The sequence below is a fragment of the Penicillium hordei genome, assembly GCF_028827395.1.
Source record: "Penicillium hordei strain IBT 12815 chromosome Unknown utg000003l_segment0_segment0, whole genome shotgun sequence".
Lineage (NCBI taxonomy): Eukaryota > Fungi > Ascomycota > Eurotiomycetes > Eurotiales > Aspergillaceae > Penicillium > Penicillium hordei.
The window spans coordinates 2,895,707-2,913,753 of NW_026623144.1; the positions used below are offsets into that span (position 1 = coordinate 2,895,707).

At 47.6% G+C, this 18,047-nt stretch overlaps 8 protein-coding genes across 8 annotated transcripts; 3 read left to right on the forward strand and 5 right to left on the reverse strand.

Moving 5' to 3' along the window:
• Positions 1-631: 631 nt before the first annotated feature.
• Positions 632-2,326, forward strand: N7537_006321 (uncharacterized protein; the record flags this gene model as incomplete). Its single annotated transcript, XM_056897378.1, has 2 exons — positions 632-786; positions 853-2,326. The coding sequence occupies 2 exons, from the start codon at positions 632-634 to the stop codon at positions 2,324-2,326; spliced, it is 1,629 nt and encodes a 542-aa protein (XP_056753163.1).
• A 1,796-nt stretch (positions 2,327-4,122) lies between these two features.
• Positions 4,123-4,359, reverse strand: N7537_006322 (uncharacterized protein; the record flags this gene model as incomplete). The annotated part of the gene is made up of 1 exon (XM_056897379.1): positions 4,123-4,359. The coding sequence occupies one exon, from the start codon at positions 4,357-4,359 to the stop codon at positions 4,123-4,125; it is 237 nt and encodes a 78-aa protein (XP_056753164.1).
• Positions 4,360-5,005: 646 nt separating this feature from the next.
• Positions 5,006-5,391, reverse strand: N7537_006323 (uncharacterized protein; the record flags this gene model as incomplete). The annotated part of the gene is made up of 4 exons (XM_056897380.1): positions 5,006-5,048; positions 5,077-5,118; positions 5,170-5,254; positions 5,295-5,391. 4 exons carry the CDS (start codon positions 5,389-5,391, stop codon positions 5,006-5,008), a joined length of 267 nt encoding a protein of 88 aa, XP_056753165.1.
• Positions 5,392-5,688: 297 nt separating this feature from the next.
• Positions 5,689-6,107, reverse strand: N7537_006324 (uncharacterized protein; the record flags this gene model as incomplete). The annotated part of the gene is made up of 2 exons (XM_056897381.1): positions 5,689-5,996; positions 6,074-6,107. 2 exons carry the CDS (start codon positions 6,105-6,107, stop codon positions 5,689-5,691), a joined length of 342 nt encoding a protein of 113 aa, XP_056753166.1.
• Positions 6,108-8,121: 2,014 nt separating this feature from the next.
• Positions 8,122-8,637, reverse strand: N7537_006325 (uncharacterized protein; the record flags this gene model as incomplete). The annotated part of the gene is made up of 2 exons (XM_056897382.1): positions 8,122-8,476; positions 8,540-8,637. The coding sequence occupies 2 exons, from the start codon at positions 8,635-8,637 to the stop codon at positions 8,122-8,124; spliced, it is 453 nt and encodes a 150-aa protein (XP_056753167.1).
• A 74-nt stretch (positions 8,638-8,711) lies between these two features.
• On the reverse strand, positions 8,712-10,213 carry N7537_006326 (amino acid transporter; the record flags this gene model as incomplete). The annotated part of the gene is made up of 5 exons (XM_056897383.1): positions 8,712-9,182; positions 9,238-9,567; positions 9,621-9,640; positions 9,692-10,069; positions 10,132-10,213. Coding segments are annotated over 5 exons (1,281 nt in total), but the record flags the coding sequence as incomplete, so codon positions are not given.
• Positions 10,214-14,054: 3,841 nt separating this feature from the next.
• N7537_006327 (fluconazole resistance protein 1) lies at positions 14,055-16,373 on the forward strand (the record flags this gene model as incomplete). Its single annotated transcript, XM_056897384.1, has 3 exons — positions 14,055-14,222; positions 14,299-14,579; positions 15,068-16,373. 3 exons carry the CDS (start codon positions 14,055-14,057, stop codon positions 16,371-16,373), a joined length of 1,755 nt encoding a protein of 584 aa, XP_056753169.1.
• Positions 16,374-16,607: 234 nt separating this feature from the next.
• Positions 16,608-17,852, forward strand: N7537_006328 (uncharacterized protein; the record flags this gene model as incomplete). Its single annotated transcript, XM_056897385.1, has 1 exon — positions 16,608-17,852. One exon carries the CDS (start codon positions 16,608-16,610, stop codon positions 17,850-17,852), a length of 1,245 nt encoding a protein of 414 aa, XP_056753170.1.
• Between the last annotated feature and the right edge of the window lie 195 nt (positions 17,853-18,047).

The following is an 18,047-nucleotide window of genomic DNA, read 5'->3' on the forward strand; positions in this document are numbered from 1 at the left end:
AGGACTCACATAGGCAGGAATCGGAAGAGTATTTACTAATACCGCCCCAAGGGGACCTCGACTGGCAGCATCCAGCAGCAGCATGTTGCTCAGCGAGTTTCTTCGAATGAACTATGGCCATTTGGATTGAGACAATCCTTCTGGTCTTCATGAAAGTTCGGTGCGAATCCACTATCGAGACGTATGGCCATTGGGGGCGCAATAGAATTCGCGAGTTGCGGCCTGAACTTGATTGTCGCATGTATGGTTATCATTGAAAAATAATAAGAAAGATATAACAAAGTCATCACCCGTAGGCGATTCGACAACTTGAGGTCAAACGGCACTCAAGCTGAGGATGGACGGGGATCCAAACTGGCAGTGCGCCAGATGTCGCCAACGACAACCGCTAGGCCAAGTGCTCGCCAATCCATTCATATATACTATGTAGTGTTATTTATCAGAGAAATACAAAGCACAAATAGAAAATTGAGAGTTGACTTGGTCAAATTGCCTCCATAATAAAACGCCTGTCTTAGGGCACCCGTGGACCCGTGAATATAGTCTTACCTTATCAGTGCCAAGCCGGATCTCCATCTCTTGACATGAGCCTTTCTTAACTTCAATCCCAAGCAACTTGAGCTCGCGAATCATGAATAACGAGCAGTTTCGCCGGCTACTAGCCGACCAGTCCTCGTCAAAATCAAAGGACCAGGCTCCAGCTCCTGGTCGCGATGCATCGCGTGGCGGCGCAACCCCGGGCGGATCATTGGGGTCGCGAATGCGATCCAGTATTCCCATGACCCCGTACGTCGCTTGATTTGCAGATTGCTACTATTCCACAGGAAACTAACATCTGTGGTATTACTATAGACGTTCAGTCACAGGTGTGGACTTTGCTCGACAGCTCTTCGAGCAACGCCGCGAGGGCGACCGACCTTCCAAGCGATTCAAGTCCTCCGCCGCGCCGAAGGGTACCTCGCTACCGACCGGCTATCAAGATCGTGCGAAATTGCGCAGTGCAGAGGACGAGAGTGAGAGAAGTGCGGGCCTGGAGGCGCGGATCAAGGCACTAGAGGATATGGTTAAGTTGGGACAAATCGACCAGGCCACATTCGACAAACTCCGCCGAGACCTCGGAGTCGGAGGTGATCTCGCAAGCACACACATGATCAAAGGACTGGATATGGATTTATTAAGAAGGGTCAGAGCTGGTGAGGACGTGTCGCAAGCGGCCGAAAAACCTGCGCCACCCCCCGAAAAAGAAGACGTGGACGAGGAATTCGAGCGTATGATGGAAGAGAAGGGACTCGAGGAGCTCACTGCTGCACCCAAGCAACAGAAAGAAAAGAAGAAGGGGATCATGGCACCGCCACCTGCTAGGCCGAAGACTCGCGATGAAATTCTGCGGGAATTGAGGGCAAGCCGTGCTGCTGCTGCTGCGCCTGCTCCACCGCCGGAGTCAATCCTCGGCTCAAAATTCAAGAAGCTGGGTGATGGAAAGCCTGAGAAGAAGCGGTTTGTGGAGCGTGATGAGACCGGCCGTCGACGCGAAGTGCTCTTGATCACGGACGCGCAAGGAAATACGAAGAGGAAGACTAGGTGGCTTGATAAACCGATTGAATCGCCTGTGCCTCCCGCAGGAGACCTTATGATGCCCGATAAAAGTCTCAAACCCCTCGGTATGGACGTTCCAGCTGATATTGCTGCCCGTGCTGCTGCACAAGAGGCACCCGAGGACGAGGACGACGACATCTTTGCCGGTGTCGGTGATGATTACAATCCTCTCGCTGGACTTGAAGACGAGTCATCGTCTGATGAAGATAGCGAAGTGGCAGATTCGGCTACTCGCAAACCTGAAAAGGCTTTTGCCAGTAAAGAGGAGAAGCCGTCTGCCGTCTCTGGAATAGCACCTGCAAAACCCAAGAACTACTTTGCAACTGGGACCTCCACTACAGCAGAGGAGGAGACTATCGACCGATCCAACCCCCTCACCAAAGATCCAACCATTCTTGCAGCCCTCAAACGAGCTGCAGCCCTCCGACAAAACTCCCCCTCGGCAGAGGGCGAAACAGACCAGCCTTCTGATGCAGCAGTCCTTCGCCACAAGCGCTTCATTGAAGAGGCACGTCGCCGAGACGCCATGGATGCTGCAGATATGGATATGGGATTCGGAGGAAGCCGCAACGAAGACGCAGAGGACGGCGATGGTCCCCTGCTCGACTTTGACGATGACGAGCGAGGCGGGAAAAAGAGAAAGCGTGGGCCCAAGAAGAAGAAGGGTGACAAAGATAGCGTCACGGATGTTCTGCGTGTTGTTGAGGGTCGCAAAAAGGAGAGCTCATAAGTGCCATTGCCAGGAACCCCAGATCTTGCGCTCTCCGTTGTCCTCTACATGTACGTTCTACTATGGAATCGACATTGGAGATATTTAATGCCCTGCTATGCTATGCGTTCTCTAATTGTCTATCAAACCCACGGGTCCGCAAAGACCATTCAGTCACCTCCAACGTTTACAAGCTGTTGTATTAACCGTTTTTAATCTTTGCTGGATATCATTCTTAGCACGCATGAAGACTACACATACTCTACGTATTTACCCCCAAGTAGCCGGCTGCTTGGCTGGCCTTTACCTTCGACGACGTAGGACTTCGATGACCTGAATACCCATCTCACTCGATAGAGATGACGTTGGGTAGACACACTATGCGAAACAAAATACTCCAATGTCTTTTCTAGTATCTGTATCGAATAGTCTCGTGGACACCTGCGTCACCATTTACTAAGTACTACTTGTCTGACTCAATGTATTCCGTCGATACCTTCGGCGTCGGACATATGAGACTAGTTCTGGACTGAAGCATACCTGGTTAACATGTCCATGTGATCTCAAGTTTAGGCTTAGTCTCCCTCTGCAGAAGATGTTGTGTCTCGCCTATAGAGATGGTTATGGATGGCTGTATATCTTCACAAGACTCTGCAGGATACCACTACACCTAGGTAGATTTCTATATCTGCCAATGGGAGCTAGTGGACTCTCTAGATTGGCCTTTGGCACTTCTATCTCCCTAGACAGGTCATCTGTATATCTAGGGTCTCGAGACACGGTACACGTTAACTTAGAGAGGGTGGTACTTTCCCTTTTCCAGACAACCTACTTTCCCTAAAACGGAAGGACCCCCCAACTTCACTCCCCTGCTTCAACATATAAATACCCTCCTCCCCTCTCTTCTCTCCCACCTTTTTCTTTCCTTCTACATGCATCTCCACTCTATACTTTCATCCACTTTCCATCCACCTTCCATCCACCATGGAGTGTTTGGACTTTTGTTCATCATTCATGGCTTCATGGCCATCCTCTCACCACCCGACTCTGTTTTCCTGTGTCTCTACGACGCGTTTGCATCATGGTCCTCTTGGTAACCCCTGTCTGGTCACCTCATCTGGACCATGTCGACTGGTGAGTACCTTCCATCATTCCAAGGTTTGTTCCTTCCACTTGTTCCTTCCACTTGTTCCTTCCACTTTTATGTCTCGTCACGTCTATGTGTTTCGTGTCTTGTTTTGTTGTCTCTTCCTTCCTTCCCCTTCTTACCCCATCCCTGAAACCCCATGTGTTTGTCTCATCACCTCGTGGTATCGTTATAGTCCCATAACTCCATGACATCATGGCATCACACCTGCCTACCGATACCTCGTTATGTATCTATGCATATCATTCCCCCATGTCCCACATCAATAAACAATGTTGGAACCATTTGTCCTGTTACTCACCTAATGAATTGCAGAGACCAAAACACCTGTCCATGCTTGTGATGGATGTCGACTCTGCTTGATGTGTTCTTTCTGCTCATGGGATAAATGACCCCACGGTGAGACCCTTTATGCTCCAGGTGAGAACTCCAGCGTTATCAACCCCACGGTTCTTTTGGCTCGCAATGAGTGGAAGACCTCACCAGTCCATTGACTGACGCAGGGAAACTTTTTCTTCCTCTGCTTTTAGGGATTCGATCTTCGCCTTCTCTTCTACGCTGCTACCATGAGCACTTTCATCTTGTCCAATGGCGTTCGGTATCTATACCAGGTGAGAACTCAAGCGTTATCAACCCCACGGTTCTTTTGGCTCGCAATGAGTGGAAGACCTCACCAGTCCATTGGCTGACGCAGGGAAACTTTTTCTTCCTCTGCTTTTAGTGACAGTTGCACTTTTGCCTCCTTTGTCGCATCGAACAGGGCCTTGCGTGATGAAAGATGAGCACAGCTTGCACTACGGGCCAAACAGGCCACATATATCATGACACCACCACCGTTATCATCAATGTCAACATCGACACCAGAGTCGGAAGCAAATGCCAAGTCTTCCATCTGCATACAGCACATTCAGGTGAGGTCTCACAGCGGAAAAAATTGAAAGGAGGTTGAATACACCAACACCAACCAACCTCCACAGATAGTTAGATAGAGTTCTGCGACGGGATCTCACCAGCATTTGCTGACGCTTGTTGGTTTTTACCAGGCACCTCCATATCAACAGCTGGCTCGGCGAGACCTACCAACTTGAGTCTACCCCCAAGTCGTTTTCCAGCGCGGTATAATACGGAAATACAACACTACATATTCAGGTGAGATTCTTGAGCGGACAACACATGGGAAGGAGGTTGAATACAACTCAAACCGGACAATCCCCACAGCCCAACCTCCTTAGATAGTTAGATAGAGTTCTGCGATGATAGGTCTCACCAGCATTTGCTGACGCTTGTTGGTTTTTACCAGGCAGTTCTATATCACCACCCAGCTCGGAAGAACATACCAGCCTACTTCAAGTTGTTGTTCAGCCCTGGCTTGTCTTTTCAGACATATCTACTGGACCCGAAGACTCGGTGAAACCTCCCAAAATGAGTATGGTCCACACCAGCTTGCCTTTTGCTGCGTATGTCGTCATCCAACAGACACGCACAAGATATTTGCTCCAATTTGCATTATTACAAAGAAGGTTGAATGCACCAACTCCAACCTCCGCAAATAGTTAGATAGGGTTCTGCGACGGGATCTCACCAGCTTTGCTGACGCTTGTTTGGTTTTACCAGGTATTCTCACATATCCACGCCGTCCATTCCAGCTTTCTTGGAATTCAGTGCGCTACACTAATCTCTCCAACATACAACACAAAATAACGGCACACAATCTTACATCTTCAGGTAAGGTCCCCGAGCGGACAACACATAGAAAGGAGGTTCAATACAACCCAAACAGACAACCCCCACAGACCAACCTCCTTAGATAGTTAGATAGAGTTCTGCTATGACGGGCCTTACCAGCTTTTGCTGACGCTTGTTGGGTTTCCAGGTCCATACCAACCGCAAAACAGACGAAATAGCCTATCAACTCAGATTTGCTTGTTATTCGGCCCATGCTTGCTACTCGGCCCTGTATATTACTCAACGGCATCTGATTGATCTTGATCAAATGGGATTATATTCTGTACCCTCGAAGTCGTATAATTGGCTAACTACGTCTAGATGCACTTTTCCTGCGTATGATTGACTCTCTTCCGACAATACTTGAAACCGCCTCGTTGCTCTGGCCTCGATAAGAAAATGAAGTTGGGTCTTTCCGGCCTTGTACATCTCGGTTCGCTGCTAGGTTACAGCGATCTGGTGGTGATTATTCTATGTTGTCTCTACTTGAGCCACAGGACGGAGACTGTGGTCAAGCTTCGGAGACTGGTTCCATTTCGCTGGGCTTACCCATCCTAAGGATAATCTGCAAGCGCGATAAAGTGGGTTCCCGAGGTTGGCCAGATGGGTGCGGCTTATCTCGGTCGCTTGCAATATTGTCCTTAGGATGGGCTAGGTGGTCAGTAGGGGACTGCGCAGATCCGTTCCCTGGCAATATGTTCTCGGCTCCAGTAAAGACCTCAATGCATGGCTTGGCTAATGGGATTTGCGACACGAAAGTCAGCGTTGTGATTAGCTGGATGCAGCCGGGGACAAACGGTGACGATTCCTTCAATTTCCCTGAAATTTGAGAATGTCTACTGGGGGGGGGGGCATGACTATAGTCGCCAATCAAGAGTTTGATGGCGGCAACATACGGAATTCATCATCAGGTCGTCGTGACTTGGACATCTGGCACTATGTTTGTTATGGGATAAACCTGCCTTGAAACACAAAGTTAAAATAGGGATTCATGCTCTGCAAAATAACTGGATAACCACGTTCATCACAGAATTTCATCTCAAACACAACAAGAAAAGCAAAGGATGGGAGAATGAAAAGGAAGACAACGACACCGACATCACCACCAGCGGGAAAAGGCGAAGACAGCAGGGTCTCCAACACAACACTTCGGTCAATATTCTCGTGCCTTGCCTTTACCCATAGGCGACATCACTCTTATCAGAAATTCAGGTGGCTATTCATTTGGGCAGTAACAATACTTCACAGGGTGACAAGGCAACAAGCGAGCTCCTCTCATTCATCGAGCGAATCGTCGAACATGATGATGACCTGGGGATATGATGGAGGGTGTGGTGGCGACATTCAAGCCACGGAAACTGAACTGGGCCAGTCAGGAATCAATGTAAAATAATGGAAATTGAACATCATACAACGATTTGACCTTCCAAGAACGAGCCTATATCACAAAATTCAAGTAGAACCACTACTAATGACTGCTTTTCGAGATAGTCATTAGTTGGGCAAGGATCAAGAGAGAAATAGCAATTGGTCGTGTTCTATTTTGTAGTTTACGGATTTCTCACTTGCAAAATCAAGAAACAACAGGAAGCAATATAGAATCCCTTGGGGTATACGAAACATGCTCTCGACTGTAGGCATAATTCCACCCTCTAGATGTTGACGCGGGTATCGGAGCAATTGATTCACTATTCACATCTCTGATTTCCATTCTCCCCTGCTCAGACAACATGATAAGATCAACGCCAAGCGCCCATAGACACCAGCAGCTTTGAATTTCCATCAAATATCAGGTATCGTCCAACCGACCAAGTCACAAACGGGACAGCACTTTCTTCTGTATCCCCACATGTGTAGAAAAGCTCTCCATCTCGAAAATGGGTGGAGTTTGTAACACCACCAGCAGTATTGCCAACGCTCATTCTGTAGTTGACGAACTAAACGCAATTCCGAAACTGGTTCACGTCGTAGGAGCTCAGTGACCCCCGTTTTCCGCACCCGGAGAAATGACTGGTAGCAAACGAAGAGATATTTGCAAGTGAGCGCGAGGCAAACCTGGTCTGTGACCCAGAGGAATGTGAAGAGTATTTCTACTATTTCTGGTGGAATCTTTTGAAAATTGTCGACTGGTAGAGGTTTATGTTGGGTCTTCTGTTGAGTTGTCCGTCGATGCCGTTGGAAGATGGATTTAATCTTTGTGAGTGGAATTGTATGGTGACTGTTCATATTGGAATATAACGAAATGGTTAAGAAGTGAGATGGGGGGAATGGAATTGACTTCTCAAGTCGATATCTTTTACGTTGATAGGCGTCATCAACTGGCGTATCACCCATGGATTTATATCAGCTTAGGGTTATACCGCTCGTTCTACCTTTCTCTCTTTTCCTCTTCCCTTATGCATACTCTCTTCCTTTATGCATACTAAAAATACGTCAACGATTTAATTAACATAATATTGTGGATTCCGAGGACACTAGGTGATAGCTGATATTGCCAAGATATGCGAATAAAATATGCACACTGTTCTGTGCCTGGGACTGTATCCTCAAGGTAAAAGACATCTTAAGAATTTAAAAACGCAGGCCATTTCCACGTGTCATCCGTAACTGCCCAAGGCCCCTCAGGCACGCTCTCATCCAATACACCCGCCGGAGGTCTCCAAAGCAGCAGAACCCCTGGTGGTCGACACTCATGCACCAGTCTCTCCCACTCCTCACTGGGGTTCTTCCGCTCGCAATCAATATGCAACCCCATCACATTCACATACCCACACCCCTCAAATAACCACCTCCCTAGAGGCCCCGATTCAATAAAAGTCTCATACGCTAAAAGATCAACTCTGTAATGACCCCACTGCATCAAAAGCCGCCCGACTCCACGACGACGAAATTCCGGATGGACACCCATTCGATTCACACCTAATGAGTACCGTTAGCTCTCATTTTATCCCCCGTCTTCGTCAACATATAACACACCTGCATGAGGCCGCTGGAACCAGTACTGTCGTGGACGCAGGAATTGAGTCGCGACGTGGGAGGCGTACTCAGCGCGGTCGGATCCGGCGGGGTACCAGGTGCAAGGTACGGGGCCAGGGCCATTAGGGAAAGGATTCGAGTGGTAGAATATCCATTCACAGCCGCCTACGACTCGGCCGGTTGATTTTTCGATGGCGTAGATGTAGTGAGAACCCGGGGTCTGCTCGTGCTTGGTCCATTGAAGGTCTGTATCTGTGGCTTTGTCTTTGGCACGGTCTTCTGCCGTATGGCCGTTGACGGCGTGGAAGATGATAAATGCGGGTCTAGAGGAAGGGCGAGGTTAATCGGGAGGCTTATTGCAAATATTATCAAATGGGAGGCTCAACTCGTATGGATGGAAGTTGGAAGTCCAGAGAACATCATTCAAGCGGGCAAATTCGTCTTTCGTAGTGATTTCTCGAACTTCGAAATCTGTGGCTGCCATGGTTGGAGATTTTACAGGGGAAGAAGGAGGGGAAAGAGGAATCTTATCCATAAAGTATATATAGGATGACCATCTCATCGTTCCACAGACTGAACTTCCATCACAGGCCCCAAATAATATTTCCGTGCCCATCCAAAATAATACACCATTTCAAATATGATTGCCCCCCCAAAGATGGCGACGCTATAATTCATCTTGGCGGGGGTGGGATGGTTTTCTGCAGGCCAGAACCCAAATATCACCACAATACATGCGAAGGCCAATGAAAAGATGTTATTCAACGTCCCCCAAACCCCTTTCACCCGGAAAGGACCCCAGGTGAGACCCTGATTGGAGCCTTGTCCTGGCTCAAAAATATCCCCTCTAACTCTTCGATACAGGAGCAGTGAGAGGGGAATGATATATGAGAAAAAGAAAGCTTCCATCAGCAGTGACAAGACAATGTTCAACACGATCGACGACCCGATATTGATGAGGCCAATTAAGCCTGCAGCGATAACTATAATACAAATACTGTGAAAGGGTACTGTTGTCCGACGATCAAGCTACTTGCCTTGTCAATTAGATATGTGAATATATGTATGCCCGAGCGCCACGTACCTTATGTATCCATCGCCAGCCTGGAAGAGCCCGTTCTCGCGAAAACGCCCATAGCATGCGACTACCGGATGAGATTCCACCTAGTCCCGCGCAAGCCTGCATGATGGCCATCATGCTCGACAGAACGATTGAGGCTCCTTTGCTCTTGGTGGAATTCTCCAAGATGTGCATGACCGGGAATGTCGCCTGGGACTTCAAGATCGTCTGGAAGTCTCCAGCGGTGAAGAGGAAAGCAATCAGCATTGCAAATCCAAGAACTCCATTAATGGCGATGGCGAACAACATGGAGTGCGGGACCACGACACTACTATTCGCTACCTCTTCGGCCATCTGTGTATCGCGTCAGTTCTGAAAACAGGAGAGATTTTGAGTTGATCACTAACATGGACAACGCCATCCGTGCCTTGAAAAACGGTTTAGTTAATATCAAACATTGAGTACTCCCAAGACTCACCTAAAAACACAGCAACCGTTCCTTTCAGGCCAACTAATGTCGCTAGGGTGACATCCCGCCAACCGCCCAGATTATACGTTTGAATAAATACAGATCTTGCGTCGGCGCGTGGCCCGAGGTAGATAATCGGTATAAGAACTGCAAAAAAGCCAAGCACATGGGCAATGCCAATGAAGACTTCCAACACTGGTAGTATCATCCCTAGCCATGTATTCAGCACTGTGCAGATTAGCAGAAGTGCCCACATTATCAACGTCACATGCCACCCTTTGGGCTCGTAGCTTGGATGAGTCATTGCGAAACAGTTCTGGAAGATGCTTCCAGCTGCGTAGACAGCTCCAGTCGGAACGGCAGTCCAGGCAATGATACAAATTGAGCCTTTGATTATGTATTAGTCCATAATCGGATATATCTAATATGGAACTTATCTCTTTACATACCAGTAATATGGCTGAAAAATCGGGTCGAGGATTTTGGGGCAAGTATACTCGCCCAATGATATTGGCCACCGGCCTTGGAAACCTAGGGATTAGAGATTTGCCATCAATAGTACCCGGGGATGTGGCCATACTGAAGGTATCATGCTTGCCAACTCTCCCAGTGCAATAAATATGCTGGTGAAGCCAATCCACACTGCGATATAACTATATATCAAGCCAGCTGGTCCTCCGCTGAGGTGTGGGTAAATAACAAGCACTACCTTAGTATATCCGGCGAGTAAAACTTACTTTGGTAAGCCAATGCCAATGTTACTAAATCTAGGTTAGCTTGCCCAAGACATCGACAGGGAGAACAGACATAATGACAGCTTCCCATGTCAGCATCAGACTACAGGCAAACCCCACGGTACTTGCCAACCCAAACCTCCGCTAGGAAACTATGTCAGTTAAATCGGTGATCGAAAATGAGGAATATGTAGTTTGAATATTTTGCACCTTTAAGACCTCCTTTTTTCCAACCCTCGCTAGCTCATATGCGTCTCGACTGCATGTAATTGTGTCTTCTCTGTTGGGGGATGAATGACCCTTGGCAATTCTTAGCGGTATCTCAGTCTCATTATCGCTTGGCACGCGTCTATTCATGTTGTCGAACTTGCTATGGGACATTGGATGAGGGATATAATACACAATGAATAGTTAAGGAACGGTTACTCAAGGATGTATGTTATAGCAAGCGGCGGCTTATAAGGGAGCATAAAACAGAGACGGGGGCTAAGGACAGCTTGGTGATGCTGTATCGTAGGCAAATTACGCCAATTTAGGCCTTCGAGGTGGGACAAGCTGAGGGCTTTATTAAAGAGAAGCCGCTTGGGCTGGTGCAAATGAGGAGATGACAGAGGGACCCTTGTGACACTGGGCAACGCTGGAGCGCCAATCAACCTTAAGAGGCAAAATTCTGGAGGCCGTAATCTGTAGCACAGACTGCCATCTGCTGACGGTATCGACGGATCTGGATGCACCGGAAATGCTTCCCTTTTCTGCAATGTCTTTGTTTTATTGGAGATATGGTATTGTCCCGATAGCGGGCCTGGATGCAAGAACTACAAGGATTTAGCATGTAGTCCGTCCTTTTTTTAGAAGCTAAATAACCACATGTTATGACATTAGTGACACGTGTACTACCATCTAGACCTTTCATATTAAAATTCGAGACGATATACACGGTAAGCTAATATGGACAAGGGTTCTCGTCGGGGAGGTGGAAGCTACTTTTGAAAAGATGCATGGCTAAAGGTATTTCCTATTATATCTCGCTGAATGCCCTACATTAAGTGGGCCGTGAGATAATCATCGGCCGTCACCAGATGAAGCCGCTATGCGGGATCCCACCCAGTTTTCTGTAATATGGATGACCAAACTGCAACACTCAAGATTCTATCTTTGTTTTTGGTCATTGTGTCAATTGGAGCGGTAGCTACCTGCCTTCTCACCAGCTGGAACCTACTCAGACGCAAGATTCTCGTCTTGACTCTCCTTCTCGGAACTCTGGTAATTATAAACTACCAAACACATTTGATTATGACTAGAATAGTAAGCTTACAATCTAAAGGCATCATCTACAATCGCAGGAGCCACTACTTCCGTTGCCGCCACACGCGGACTAGGTAGAGATTTATCTAATGACTCAGGAGATCAATTATCTGATCTATTCAAGGCGATCTATGTATCAGAGATATTTCACGTTGCCACTGTCGGCCTAGCTAAACTGGCGTTCATGGTCGTCTTCTATACGATACTCTCCGGGAGCAGCCTCACGACCATTACAAGAAGCATCTCGGCAGCCGTGTGCTTTTTAGTACTCTGGACGTTAACAATGACAATTGTGGTATCCCTTCAATGCCAACCACCCAAAGTCTGGAATCTTTCGGGGAAATGCTTTAATTTGGTATATATCCACCACATCCATAGTCCCATGCCCTTATCTTAAATTCTGCTAACCTGCTGGAAGACCACATTATGGAGATACTTTGGTGTCATGAATATAGCAATCGAGAGCTTGCTATTCATCGTTCCGAGCATCCTTGTCTACCGGCTTCATATGCCATTACAAAAACGCCTAGTGGCTATTGCATTCCTAAGTGTTAGAACACTGTGAGTCCCCCATTCTAGTTTCGATACTAGACCAAACCCGACTAACTGATGGGCTCCCGTCGAGCAGAAATATCGTCGTGTCGGGTATTCAGCTACGCCACGTCAACGGATTTGACAGCAACCGGCGTTCTCTATCAATGGGTCTCTGGCCCTGGATGATGTGTAGCCAGGTCCTACACACAGTGACAATTATCTCGGCCTGCGTGCCGTTTCTTCGTGAATTTTTGGAGTCCTTCCCCAGTGGCATGTTTAAACCAGCTGGGCTGGATTCTACGGGATCATGGCACGGATCGAGATCAATTAGGCTTTTGGATAGTGATTCAACCCCGTAGTCAGGACAATTTCATTCACTCAATTATTCCAGTATAACTGCTCTCAAATCGTAACAGAAAAAGAAAATACGAGAGAAAATGGAACACGTAAGAGATAAATATGTCTGAAAGATCAAGTCCTTGGTGTTTGTGTCTTCACTTGGTAATTGAGGCCACCACTAGCTCACCGGGTGGAGTCGATTTACCATATTTAGTGTGATCGAATGAAGCGACTGTTTTAGATCTTGCTTCGTAGTTTGTGTAACTCAATGGACTAGACATTGCCAAAGAAGCCAGAGTAAGGGCGATGGTCATTGAGAACCACATTGTCGTAGAGATGGTCAGCTAATGCGGATGCTCACGCAAACGAAGGCTGGCCTAGTTGCCAAAAGCTGTTCATAAGCTCATGAAGCAAGAGATAGTTGTTAGAGGAAACAGAAGTACAGACAATATACGGTACTTTGGAGCAATTCGGAATTGTAAACAAGGGCTCTTGGTATATTGGGGCTGTATGCTGAATTTATGCGCTTCACTTTTTGGCGGAAACTACATGAGGAAATAGACAGTGGTTAACCGTCTGAGCGGCTAATAACATAAGAGACTACGGCAGCTTCTATAATTAACATGGAAATCTTGCACATCCTTGGCGCTGTACGACTGAAATATTCATCGATTGCACAAGGGAACATGTGATAGGGATACCTTAAGGCAAGCGAATGGTAGAATGTTACATGCAGAATCTCTGTTTAACCAATCATGATCTCATACAGCCTAACTTATCCCAGAAAGAAGCATTGGCGCGTATCACAGTACAACTCAATCGGAACAAAAGGCGGGAGGACAATGTGGTTGTGCAGGCCATCGATTCAACGAATATCCGGTAATCCGAATGAATGTTGCCTGGGTCATGGTGTGTACCATACGACTTAACTCCACATGCAGCAATAATATTTAGAGCGTAACTGGCAGCAACTCAGGATTGATTTATATCTGTCTATGCAGATAGGAGACTAGCTTAAAGCACAACCACTGCCTCTTTCAAGGTTTTGGATATTTTCTATAACCCAAAAGAAACTCCAACTATGCCATGCGAAAATAAGCAGAGGTGCATTGGTAACCAAAATGAGCTAGAACAAGGCATTAAACGCGTCTGGGGAGTTGATCGGCCAGACCCACGGCTATCAAGAATCAGATGCTGGGGAACATCACTACTCTTCGTTTCACTATTCGTATCTTTAACGCTCAATTTATGGTTGCTCTTTTTTCTAATTAGGCCACATGGCCTAAGCAAAGAAATTAAATCTTGCAACAACCCTGAAAATCATCGATCCCCTTATAGTAAGTGGCTGTATGTTCCTCTGGAAAATATATTGCATCTCTAATGTCAATGGATCCTTAGCGGGACTAGCATTTGATGTTCCGGCCCGATACTCCCTTCACACCGAATACAACGGGGACAACATGACGCACTCCGACAAGATGTGGGACAGTATCAATCTTGACGCCATGGTAATTGCCCCAACCATTGAATGGGCTCAGGATATGGGCCTTACAGACTCGTGGGACTTCCCGTGGGACCCGAAACGAAAGATCTATTTCCTAAAAGTCATTCATCAGCTGCATTGTCTGGTAAGTAAACGGTCATATTGGTGACTGAAGCCGTATCCTTCGAAATTCGGACAAAAGGAATAAACGTTCGACATAGAAAAATATCCGCAGAGCCGTCAAACAGCTGATGTCGAAAGAAGAAAATAATGTCAAATTTGCCCATATCGAGCACTGTCTCGACAGCCTGCGGCAGGATCTCATGTGCAAAGCAGACGACACTCCCATGCCATCTCTCGAGCTGGTTAATGCGGCCGGTGAGGGTCAGGTCTTGAAGTGTAAGAGCTTTGATAAATTGGTCGCCTGGGCGAAACATCCGGACCGTGATGCTTGCTACAAACGAGGAAATGATTATGAGCCGCCTCTTCACAGTATTGATCGGTATGCTTTCTGTCCGCCAGGTAGTGAGCATTTTCCGATTATGAGTAAATACTTCAAGGAGCAAGGATATTCTGTAGATTTTTCAGAGTCGCATAGCGATGATATGCATAATATGCTTGAAGTAGGTTGGTTTTAGGCCGGAGGTAACATAAATATGGACATTGGGAAGGCGTAAATGTCTACTACCTTTCTCCTCAACTTTCATCTTTTGACCTCTCCTTCTCCTAGCCCTTGTGTAATCCATTAATTCAGTATGGAGATGAGTGTTCTCGGCCAATCACAAGAGAACGAAATCACCCCGAGAACCAATGTAACACGCAGTGTGGTGGACTTTTGCGACCATGATCCAACAAACCCGCTAAACTGGCCCAACAGATGGAAATGGTCGATTGTGATCCTCCTCTCTTGTCTATCCGCTGAAGTGTAAGGGCACGGCTAGTTCCTCATTCTTATTTTATTTCCCGCTAACCATTCACTCTGTCAAACAGTCAACTATGCACTATCATCGCAGCACCCATCTCTCTTTCGATACTGGCAGAATTCCACTCAACAAATGCCTTGTACCGCACTCTCATCGTTTCGATATGGGAACTGGGGGAAATAGTTTCCCCTTTGCTTTGGGGCCCCCTTTCCGAGCTCTACGGTCGACGCTGGGTTCTCAATATCGCCAACCTCCTCTTCGTGGTCTTCCTTGCTGGGACAGCATTGAGTACCAACATCCAGATGCTCATCGCATTTAGGTTACTCAGTGGTCTTGCGACGGCATGTTCACCCATAGGTCCAGGCATAGTGAAAGATTTATTTGAAGAGGAGCACCGCGGTCGCGCCATGTCCGTCATGTCACTGGCAGGTGTATTAGGCCCAGTCATAGGACCCATCGTCGGCTCATATCTCGGTGAAAGAGCAGGCTGGAGATGGGTATTCTGGTTACCCACACTTATCTCAAGTGTCCTTGGTGTTCTTATGCTGATAATATACCGTGAGACATACAAGGTCATCATCCTGGAGCGCAAGGCAAAGAAACTTCGCCGCGAAACAGACCGACCGGAACTGCGACCTAGGTACGAAAGAGATGAAACACTAGGCCACAAATTTCTTAGCACCAGCATCCGCCCACTCACTCTTCTCTCTCGATCTACGATTCTCCTTCTAAGCACAATCTATCTTAGCATCGTGTACGGATATACCTACATCACTATGACCACTATCGCGCCTGTTTTCCAAGAGCGTTACGGGTTTTCCGAGGGAGCCTCCGGTCTCACCTTCCTAGGCCTATGCCTCGGACTCGGATTCGGGGCTTTGCTTTGCAGCTTCCTCCTCGACCGATATATCCAGCGAGCCAAAACACGGTCAGAAGTATTCGCTCCAGAGCAACGTCTTCCTCTGCTTCTACCGGCCTGTCTATTAATGTCCGCCGGCCTTTTTCTCTTTGGGTGGACAGTTCAATATCGAATTCAGTTTGTGGTGCCGATCTTGGGGACCGCACTTGTTGGCGTCGGGCTCGCGGCGACCTCCATCTCGTTACAGACCTATATTGTGGACTCCTTTGGGATTTATGCCGTCAGTGCCATCAGTGCAACGATGGTGATGAGAAACACGACAGCTGCGTTCTTGCCCCTTGCGGGGCCGCCCTTATTTGACGCGTTGGGATATCACTGGGGTGGAACGCTTCTAGGTTGTGTAGTTTTGATTTTCTCACTTTTGCCGTTGTCTTTGATTAAGTATGGAGAACGGCTACGTGATAGCAGAAGTTTCCGGTATGGGGAGTATGCTAGAGACATTGAAGATCGTTAGTGTGTGTGGCCTGTAACCCAGCGATGGGCAAGAGATATCTAAATCCCCACCCATGGACGTAGTTGACACAAGGTTGTGGATCCTGGTCCGTGCATATTGAACCTAAGCTTACCCACTTCCGACTTCTGACTTCTTCCTGGCACTACCTATCCGGAGACGATTTCGGCGACTAGCTCATGCGAGCGCTTATTTGCTTTTATGCTGCTGTCACATTCGTGGAGATACAGGTTCATCATGACGGAAGCCGCAGGCATATCAAGACATCAACCCTGCAAACTACGTCTTGAAAAGCGGCAAATGCGCCCACAACTCACCCATTTCCTATGTCTGCCTCTAGTAAACACTAAATCGCTGCCGCAGCTGGACGCATCGCTTGCGGCCTTCAAATCAGCTCATATCGCTGATCCTGGGCCAGCTTCTCAACCATCCTCCGATGGCCAAGGGAACACCTCCCGCCTGGGTCTTCCCAGCACAGCCTTCCGTCCACTGGGCACACTTCATTTGACTCTTGGGGTGATGAGTCTCGCCAATAAAGAGCGTCTCGATCAAGCCCTTACTTTTTTCCAATCCCTCGACCTAGAAGCCCTAATGAACGAGGCGGAGCGAGTCACAGCTCAGGCACAACAAAAAAGAACCCTTCACCGATCATCGCCCTTGACTGTTTCTCTTGAGTCATTACATGCTCTACCGCAAGGCCAATCAGCAACTATACTACATGCTTCACCTGTCGATCCTACAGGCCGCTTGCTTCCATTTTGCATAAAGCTACGTGACAAATTCATCGAGGCTGGCTTTATCCAAAGTGAGCCCGACAGAAGACCAGCAGGAAGACAAAAGCCCGCCAATCGCTTTGTCCAAGACTTTCCTGTAGCCTCTGGATCTGCCACTATATCTAGTGATGTGTCTTTACACCCACCAGAAAACCAAATTTCCTCTACAACCCCAGGCGTGTCGAGAAACCCAGATCCACCCATAGCCATAATAACCCGAGAACCAAAACAGCGACCACTCCTCCTGCACGCGACTATTGTCAATACCATTTATGTTCGTGGACGACAGGGCCAGAACAAGGACGTGAAAGACAAGAGTCCACCTAAACGCCTTACATTCGATGCTCGCAACCTGATCTCGCAATATCGTAATTACTACTCTGATGACAACCGAACTATCCCACACCCAGGACTTAGTGTCTCTCCTCAGCACACCGCAAGTCACCACCACCACCACCACTACCGTGCAAAATCTTCACCAATCCCCAAAAAAAGCATTATTCCCGCCAGGCATGAAACCCATTCAGCCACTCCCCCACCGTCGCAGGGCCATCCTTTCATTTGGGCAAGGGAAATTCCGCTGGATACTATCTGCATCTGCGAAATGGGCGCCAGGAAACTATATCCCGGGGTCAACGACAGTCATGGTTTGAATGAACGGCTCGGCGAGAGGTATACGGTCGTTGCAGAACGGAGTCTGAATCCATGACTGTCATCGCCTCCCTTGTCGAACACAACGCCCCCACCTAACAGCCTACCATCCAGCAGAAAATGATCAACCGGGGATAATCCATGTAAATAGAATCCTTATCTTAGACATATGAGAAAACTAAATTGTTTTAGATATTTGCTTCCATTGCTGTATTGCTAGCTGTATTAATGAGTAAACTAGATCCCAAGCCTG